The 10038-nt window shown below is 32.2% G+C and overlaps 1 protein-coding gene across 1 annotated transcript; it reads left to right on the forward strand.

Moving 5' to 3' along the window:
• Positions 1-5087: 5087 nt before the first annotated feature.
• On the forward strand, positions 5088-6629 carry LOC141686797 (serine carboxypeptidase-like 40). The gene is made up of 5 exons (XM_074491876.1): positions 5088-5333; positions 5467-5582; positions 5711-5803; positions 5910-6015; positions 6152-6629. The coding sequence occupies exons 1-5, from the start codon at positions 5118-5120 to the stop codon at positions 6305-6307; spliced, it is 687 nt and encodes a 228-aa protein (XP_074347977.1). The 5' UTR covers positions 5088-5117; the 3' UTR covers positions 6308-6629.
• Positions 6630-10038: the final 3409 nt, after the last annotated feature.

Genomic DNA, 10038 nt, shown 5'->3' on the forward strand with positions numbered 1-10038 from the left:
CCATATAGTAACAAAGATTGTAAATTTTAAGGACAAATTAGAAAATAAAAAAGAGGTACAACAATTTTTAGGAATAATAAATTATGCCTCAGATCATATTAAAGACTTACCTAAATTAAGAAAACCATTACAGGAACTAACAAAAAATAAACCTTTTGGATGGACAAAAGAACATGAAAACTGTATAAAAATTCTTAAGGAAAAGGTGAAAGATTTACCAAAACATAGAATACCCATAGAAACAGATCATTTAGAATTATATACTGATGCTAGTGATATAGGATGGGGAGCAGTCCTAATAGCATATGAGAAGGATGACATAGATAAAGAAAATACACATATATGTGGATATGCAGGAGGAACTTGGAAACCTAATGAATCAAACTACCACATAAATGAAAAAGAACTATTAGCTGTAAAATATGGGATTAAAAAGTTTCATTATCATTTGTTACCTGTTAAATTTGTAGTAAGAACAGATAATACTCAAGTGAAAGCTTTTATTACTAATAAAATAGAATTATTACCAGAATTAAATAAAAGAAGAAAATGGCAATCTTTTTTCTGTTGTTATGATTTTGTAATAAAAAATATATCAGGAACAAAAAATGTGTTAGCTGACTATCTTAGCAGAGAAAATAAACAATGAAAATAGAATATACAAGAAGACAAGCTCAACCATGGAAAATCGAATCAGGATCTTTAATAATATGGACTACTACTTCAGAAGCTGTAGAATTTATAAAAAATTTTGCTCTCGAAGGATTAGATGAAAATAACACAGAAAAACTAGAAGAAGCATATAAAGGATTTCTAGAAATAGAAAAACACATTGGTTATTATTTCGCTCCTAACAGAAGGAATATTGATGAATTATTAATATCAATTATCAGAAAATTAAATACCATTGAATGTCATGCATTTTGTTTTTGTAAAGGGAAAATTTAATTGTTTGTTGTTCTTAGCAGGATAACAAAAGATGGAAAATTTTGAGAAATATATCACTGATGTTACATCTCATATATCAACCAATAATGAAAAAATCACCAAACTCCAAAAGGAGATAGAAACCCTGGTTCAGGAGAACCAACATTTTCTGAAACAAATTATGGAAGCTGTAAAAGACAAAACAACTCTACAAGCTTCAGTTGCAATCCCTACAATAAAACCTATGACATTTTCATCAAAGCTTGTAACCATGCCATCACCTTCAACCAGCATATCAACTACTCTGTCAAATTTATCAATGAGTGATAAGCTGAAATACTCACCTGACACAGTAAAAACATACGAGCAAATGATGAAATATTATGATTATAAATCTAACCCTGATATTTGCAGACTGACAAAATCTACAAAATATCCCAGATACATTTGTTGTGAAAATGCAAAACCTGACATAGTATATAACCTGTTTATACATGGTTTTGTTGACAAGATCTTAACAAATGAAACCATGTATTGTATATCAAAGCTACCAAGTATAATTGTCAAATCCGTGGAAGCTATGATACGGGAAATGGGAGCAGGCTCATACGGAATACAAGTTTTTGATGCATCAACCGATCTAGTTGGAAAACCCATAATAATATGTCAACTATTTAAACTGGGAAGGAATATGACAGATATTGTGGGAGAAACCAAAAGCTTGAAATTACCAAATCCTTGTGATATCAACAAATTCCAGGAATGGTTATGTGAAAAACGAGCTATTGGACTAGCTACCCTCAGGTCCAAAATACAAGATATACTACGAGCTCGGAAAGCTATAATCATTTCTGAAAGCCATGGTGGAGGTTTCACCGAAAGTATAATAACTTTATATTATGATAATATTATACAAAATTCAGGTACTAATGCATTAGAAATGATGCTTGATAAAATAGAAAACCTGAAATATAATCATGCAAAACATACTACTGAATATTATCAAAGGATAACAGGTCCTCGAAAAAGACCTATTATCAGTCTAAGAAATGATGACAAAGGGATGAATTCTGATCCCTTTGCATAATACAAAAATGGTGTAATACACCAGAATATTGCAAATTGAATGGTGAAAACCAAAAAGTTATATTACCAGGAGATTCCAAAAATATCATGGCAGACAAAGATAAAGAAAGAAGAAAAGAAAAAGCAGATTCCCTGGAAAAAGACGACAAATCCTGCAAGATATCATGGCAGACACAAAAGATAAAGATGAAGAAAATATGAAGAGATGACAAAAGAAGAAATGGCAGACAAAGAAAAGAAAAGATTCCTGAATTATTAGTAATTATGTAAAAGAAACCGGTTATCCCGGTAATCTGTAACCATATAGAAAGACTACTATAAATAAGTCTATACATGAAATGGAAAGGATATCTGAAAATTTCTGAAGTTCAATTCTCTCTCTCTCAATATGTCTGGCTAAAACTTCTTCAATCTCTATAAACTCTGCTAGGAATATATCATAATAATAGAAACAGATTATTTTATATGTATTGTATACAATCAGAATTGGTTCAGAAAAATAATATCTTGACGAATAGCGATATGGAAGAGACCGTGTGAGGACTCCTGCATCCAGCCAAAGAATATCCAAGAAGCTTGGAGAGCGTTGTGGATAACAGGGCAAGGGTGAGTTGAGACTTCCGGTGACCAGAAAGCTATTGTAAGAGGTAAAAATTCTGATTCAAATCTGATTGTATGTGATAACATTATAAAATAATGTTTTCTAAGATTATGATGTATAATTAGTATGAGGTTATAGAGATGATTTAGTCTTAATGCAGAAAATGCAATTGCTCAACCTTCTGGCCTCAGATAAAGGTTCTCAGTACCATATCAGTGAGCGGGCAGCTATATATCTACCCCTGCTGACGAGTATGGACCCGAAGCTGCATCACTTTTTAACATCCGGAAGATATCATTCAAGATGGCGCAGCTCTGTAATAATACAAAATACAACTTGTATACAGTATACAAATAAAATCAGTTTAATGCAGGCAACCAGTAAGGCAGTAACCGGATTGTTCTTGAATATTCTTACCTTGTATATTTCTGACCCATGAGTTCTTGTTAATTGACTACATCTAAACTGAGTGAATTTTATTTTAATGAGGTAAATTGAAGATTTCTAGTAGTTACTACAAGAATAAGGCTCATTTACAAAGCAATTCTTGTGGCGGACGTCTTTTTTTGTTGGAAACTTTAAAAAATTCAATGTAAATCAGATTAAAATTGGTTAGGATTTTTTCGAATCATTATATATTCATTTTTTAAACATTAAAAAAATCTTATTTTTATTATGAGGTTTAATATAAAATAATGCATTCTTTAAAAAGTTTTGATTATATAATTTTATTAATATTTAGACATAAAATTATTTTAAAAGTATGAGTTTTGCTTATGAATAGTTATTTTTGTGAATAAAAATTAGGCTGGTGTATATGAATTATAAGTTATACATGAATAAACATGAATTATAAGGTATATATGACCTGATACACATTATAATAATTAAAGTAGTCGGTTTTTCTAATTCAATAATGAATATTTTGAGTCCTATTCAGTTAAAAAAAACATCATAGGATCTAGTATTCGAATTTATTTTCAATTAACTTTTTAATACACATAACTTTAATTAGCTCAGATGAGATTCAATTTTTAGATCATTATGAAATAATGTAAAAAGAATATAAAATTGGACTTGGTTCTTCCAATTTAGATCCATTTTTGCTAGGTAGTTAATAACGGGGCGAGTTGTAGTTGGAGATATCCAGGATCAAAGCGAATCAAGTAAATATCAGTTCTTAACTTCCAGATCATCATAAATTCATTTATTATAGAAAAAAAATTAAAATATTACGGAATAAACTAAAAAGCCTGTTAGAGAAAGGCCCCAATAGGATCATATATTTAACACTCGAGGGCCATTTATGGGTCGAAGAGTGGAACACCGGCGCCCATCTTTGGAAGCTCTGATACCATGTTGAGTAACCAGCTCATCTAAAAGCTTAAGAGCTTAAGGTCTTAAAGGAAGATCCAATAGGATCATATATTTAACACTCATTATTGTTCATGTACAATCTAATAATTTGTGTTTTCAAAAATGGTAAAAGAGATATGTAGGTTTGAGCTAGAAGTCCTTTATTTTGAATGAGCTATAAGTCCTGCCCATGCAATAATAAAGCCACTATATACATATAGCTACAAAATATTCCTCAAAATCTCATTCATTCTCTACTGATCAAACAGACTCAAGGCAATGGTGAAAAACAACTTATCAATCTTATTACTTCTCCTCTTCTCTCTTTTTCTTTCAGCAGTTCATTGTCGTCCGAGAAACCAAATCGATGCTCTTAATGACTTATTCAAAACCAAGCTCAAGAAAGGAAAATCCTTCACTAGCCAATTTGAACCAAGTTTGCATCTTGAAGATGTTAACATTTTTACTGATGATGGCTCGGGCTCGAAAGAGAAAGATAAGATTGAGAAGTTGCCTGGACAGCCACCAGTTGAGTTCGATCAATATGGTGGCTACATTACTGTAAACAAATCTGCAGGTCGAGCGTTTTTTTATTATTTTGTTGAAGCTCCACACAATAAGGAGTCTTTGCCTCTTCTTATTTGGCTCAATGGAGGTAATATATAAATTGTTTTATATATAATTTAATTATTTTGGTTTTTTCTTTTGTTGAAACATGTATTAGTATATTTTAATTAAATACCATTCCAGAGGCTACTAGAAAGATCAGCAATTAAATTACAAGTCTGCTCATGTATTAATTCTAGACATTGATGAACAGATTCATGTGGGCTACATGGTATAGTGCCTTTCTTTCTGTGATGATTGGGACATGTCTGAATCAATATGAAAAACATAATAAATAACAAAAAACCAAACATTCTCGGTCCAGGGATCGGAGGGTGACATGGAAGCAGATGTTACCCTACTCAGCTACTCCTGGAGAAGTAGAGAGACTTTTTTTTAATCAAGACTCTGATTTTTGAGATTTTTTTAGGTTTGTTGATATGAAGAATACGATTATTTTTGAAAGAAGCTAACCATGATTGTGAAATTAAATTAAAAATTGCAGATTGGGAATGCAGTGTTAAACGATGATACAGATTCTATGGGGATGTACGACTATTTTGCAAGTCACGCTCTCATTTCTGATCAAAGTTTGAGCGAAATTCACAAATATTGCTTCTCTCCAAATGCTACTTCAGATTTGAAGTGTTATAACGCAACAATAACAGCTACATCGACCTTAAATCAGCATATGGATATCTACAATATCTATGCTCCGGTTTGCACCAATCGCAATCTTACTTCAAGACCGAAGAGAGTTTCGGTACATAATGTCCAACTTCCTTTTAACTCCTGTATTTAGAAATCATAACATGAATTCTGTTCTTGTGCTTAAAGAAGTAAAGACTTGAATTCTGTAATAAAGACTAACATAATCTGTATGTATGCAGTATGCGACTGACCCATGCATCGACTATTATGTAGACGCTTATTTAAATCGGCCTGATGTTCAGAAGGCTCTGCATGCTAATGTGACAAAACTTGATCATGTGTGGCAAGGATGCAGGTATGTATATATACTTTCTGCACCGATATTGTTTATCCTGCGCACCAGCATACACATTCTTTTTATTGATGTGCATATGCATATATAGTTTAGTACTTGACTGAGTTAAAGCTGATTTATCACATGAGCAGCGGTTTAACAAATTGGGTAGACTACTCATCAACAAGTATTCCCCAGCTAAAAGAGTTAATGGCCAGTGGCACTCGAGTATGGGTTTTCAGGTAACTTAACAAAATAAAAGTGTAGTTAAAAATTAATCCGAAACTTAAGAATATATCGGATATGGAGTTATTTATTGTTCTTGGTGTCTACTATATAAAAACACAGCGGTGATATTGATGGAAGATTGCCCTTTACTTCTAATTTGTACTCTCTCAAAACAATGAAGCTGAAAGTAAAAACACCTTGGCATCCTTGGCTAATCAATCAGGAGGTAACCACAATACGTTCTATCTTACCAGAAAAGTATCGTCTGCACACACACTAGCACGTCGGATTGATTACTATTCATCTAAAACATCCTTCATGTCTAACTAACTGATTACTATGATTGGGCTCGAAATGTGTAGGTTGGAGGGTACACAGAAGTTTATGAAGGGAACTTGACATTTGCAACAGTGAGAGGTGCAGGGCATACAGTACCAAGCTATGAGCCAAGAAGAGCTCTTGCACTTATCAGTCATTTCCTTAATGGAAACCCTCTTCCCTTCTCCTCAAAAGACTAAGCCCACCTGTTTCATCCACGCATTCTTTTTTATGGTTTTTAGATATAGAAAACTGAAAGGTAGAAGATGACAAATGCTACTGCACTATTATTTGTAACTTATGATTTCTTTGATCTTGAAAATAGTTCTGTACATGAATTTATTGTTAAAATAAGATTATTCTAGATATCTAATTCATATTCTCCCGAGTCTAGATTAACTGAACTTAATACTTAGACTTCTAAACTTCCAGACTCTTGACATATCATTATAATCTAGAATCTTCAAGATTTATAGATTATTTTTCAACACTCCTCCTAGTCTGCACTTGTAGCTGCCACATATTCTGCTTCGGCAGAAGATAAAGCTACTGTCTTTTGCTTTCTTGATGACCAGGAGATAGCTTTCGTACCAAGGCTGAACACGTAACCACTGGTACTCTTCCGGTCATCCACACAACCTGCCCAATCGCTATCTGTGTAACCTACCAGCTTGTTATCTTCCTCAGACATGTAGAGGAGTCCGAAACTTTTTGTCCCTTTGACATATCGTAGTATCCTCTTTGCTGCTGCAAAATGAGCTTTACATGACTCACTCATAAATCTTGAAACCACAATTACTGCTCTGATACCACTGATGGTTTTTAGATATAGAAAACTGAAGGTGGAAGATGACAAATGCTACTGCACTATTATTTGTAACTTATGATTTCTCTGATCTTGAAAATAGTTCTGTACATGAATTTATAGTTAAAATATGATTATTCTAGATATCTAATTAATATCCTCTTGAGTCTAGATTAACTGAACTTAATACTTAGACTTCTAAACTTCCAGACTCTTGACATTTCATTATAATCTAGAATCTTCAAGATTTACAGATTATTTTTCAACACTTTTCGAATAAATTTTTTGGTTCTTAAACAGCAGGATGGAATTGTCCACACTTCCATAATTTAACTTTATATTCATAGGGATGCTGTTTTGAGGGCCTGAAAGTCCTGATGTAACCAATTAGAGGTGGACCCTTGACAAAGCTTTCATTTTACAAAATACCATCCGGTTTGAACCCACCATAACCTACATTAGGATTTGGCGATCTGCGCCCCTGCACATAATATTAACAATCTATAATGATTATCTCTATAATTTTAGCTAAGGATTTTAGATGGTTGGAGTGTCTAAATTTATAGATATTATGTATAATAATTGTCATTTAGGATTTTTTAGCTAAGTGTTTCTCCCCTTGGAGATGCTCTAACAAGATTATTGTATTGTGTCAAATAAGAATGTAATTCAAGTCGAGTGAAGTTCGAATTATCAAATTCAAGTTCAAACTTTTTCTTATCGACCCTAAAAATAATTGAGTCTAAAAATTATGTCCGAACTCAACTCGTAAAATAAAAGAGCCGAATTCAAACTGTTCACGAGTTTTCGAGCTTATCAAGTTTTTTTACAGGGTTCCGAGCTTATCGTGTTTTTAACTAGTTTTGGGGTTTTGACTTTGATTCCATACAAATTTCTGGATTTATTATATTAGTTTCAAATCCAACCTAAAAATATATTTTTACTATTTAAAATGATAGTAAATTTTCAAAATGACACACTAATGTTTTCAATGGTAAACTTTTTCAATCAATTAAATGATATTCTAATCTCATGTATTCATGCATATTTTACAGATGCATTATGTCTTCGTTACAAACTAAACATCTCAAATAATATACGATGATGATGATAATGATGATAATGATGATGATAATAATAATAATAATAATAATAATAATAATAATAATAATAATAATAATAATAATATATGTTTTCTTATCCTTAAGGAGATGAGAGTTAACTCATCTTTGTTTAGGACAACGAGCTTTCACAAATTTGATTTTGCTTTTTCAAAATTGACACCACAAACCAAGAATCATATATAATTTTATAAATTTTATTTATCATGATGATTTGTCATTAAGTGAAATTATATGCATTAAATGTGTAAAAATCTCGTAATCAAGTTATTAATCAATATATATGGGTTTTACTCTCATAGCTAACTTAATAGTTAATGTTATTAAAATATAAACAAATAGACATTTATATCAATTGGTTGATGTACTTAATGGTTAATAGGTTCAATTCTCTCAAAAAAGTCATGTTATAGTATCTTTCATTTTCATCTTCTTATATTGGGCACCACTTATAAGCAGTTGTTAGGAATCAAACTTACATCATGATGAAAATCAATTACATTACATAATTATGTTAAAATAACTTATAACCTTCAATGGCTAACCATCCCATGGCTAACCATCCCAAGGGATAGTCATTGAAGGAGTAGCCCATCAACTGATGATGTTGTTGTAACATTTTCTATTGGAATCCTGTAAACAGATATTAATGCAGTTATTCATTCAAAAGTCATTTTGACTCAATGGATAATCTAGAATAGGATGGCTAAGTGTAAATAATTAATTTCGTGTAATTCAAATTAAGTGAAGTGAGTCATCAACTGCTAAATGAAAGGAAAACATCAACTGCTATCTATATCAGCCTATCAACTGCTAAACCTGTGACTATCAATGGCTAAGGAAATCTATAGCAAAAGACCTCCAATAGCTAATGAGTTATATAGCTAATAGCTATCAATGGCTAAGAAGATATATAGCTACAGATAATGTTAGGTATGAAATGCACATAGAGGGGGGGGGGTGAATGTGTGTTTCTTGATTTTTCTTTTGGAATTTTTAATTTTTTTTATCGTAGGGAACCCATAGCCGCTACCCTTCGGGTGCGCACTGGGTAAACCCCACGGGCTCACGCAATAGCCTGCAAACCACGTGAATCAAGGTAAACCGCATTTAAGCGACAGACTCTGCTTATGAGGCATAATCATAAATTCTCCTCCGTGAGATTCAAAACTGTGTCCAAGAGGATAGTTATCCCCTCTTTAACCAACTGAGCCAACACTTGCAGGCTGGAATTTGTAAATTTCTTTCAAGAAAATCAAGTTTTATATTAAGGGGTTGGAACTTAATAACTGTAAAAATTTGCAGTGATAGTTAATTGACTGTAGAAAATACAGTAAAATAATTATCAAAACTTACTTGATCTTTATATTAAAAATCAAATTAGTTGTACTACAAATATGTGTCCTTAAATATTTTAGAACATATCTACTTCTTGAGAGAATACAAGAAATTCTAGATATGTTTTGTTAGACCTGAACTAAGGACCCGTGACATGTTTTATATATCAACATGCATAGTTTATAGAGATTGCACTAAAATAGACTAACACATTTTCTAAAGTCCTTTTGTCTATTTCTATTTTAAGTGCGGCAAATTTGCATGCAATCTTCTAGGTATGTGAGCATCCTTTGTCCAGTTCATCTTAGCACTTGATATTGCACTCCTCAAACTGCATTTGTAGACTTTCCATTTTGATGATAAAATAATTTGTTGACTGATAATCTTGAATCTTCAGGTTTGATGCTCACTGTAATTCTTGAAGCTGTTATCGAGATCTTCATATTGTATAGAGATGTCCATATCGAGATGTAGAATGCCTTGTCGATATCTCCACTGCTTTACACGTATAAATGACTTGTCGATATCTCCACTTATCTACATATATTCTAACTTGTCAATATCTACACTTCTCTATATGTGCTTTGACTTGTCGATATCTCCATTTCTCTACATGAGTTTTTGACTTGTCGATATCTCCACTTCTCTACATGGGCTTTGACTTGTC

The sequence above is a fragment of the Apium graveolens genome, chromosome 9, assembly GCF_009905375.1.
Source record: "Apium graveolens cultivar Ventura chromosome 9, ASM990537v1, whole genome shotgun sequence".
Taxonomy (NCBI): domain Eukaryota; kingdom Viridiplantae; phylum Streptophyta; class Magnoliopsida; order Apiales; family Apiaceae; genus Apium; species Apium graveolens.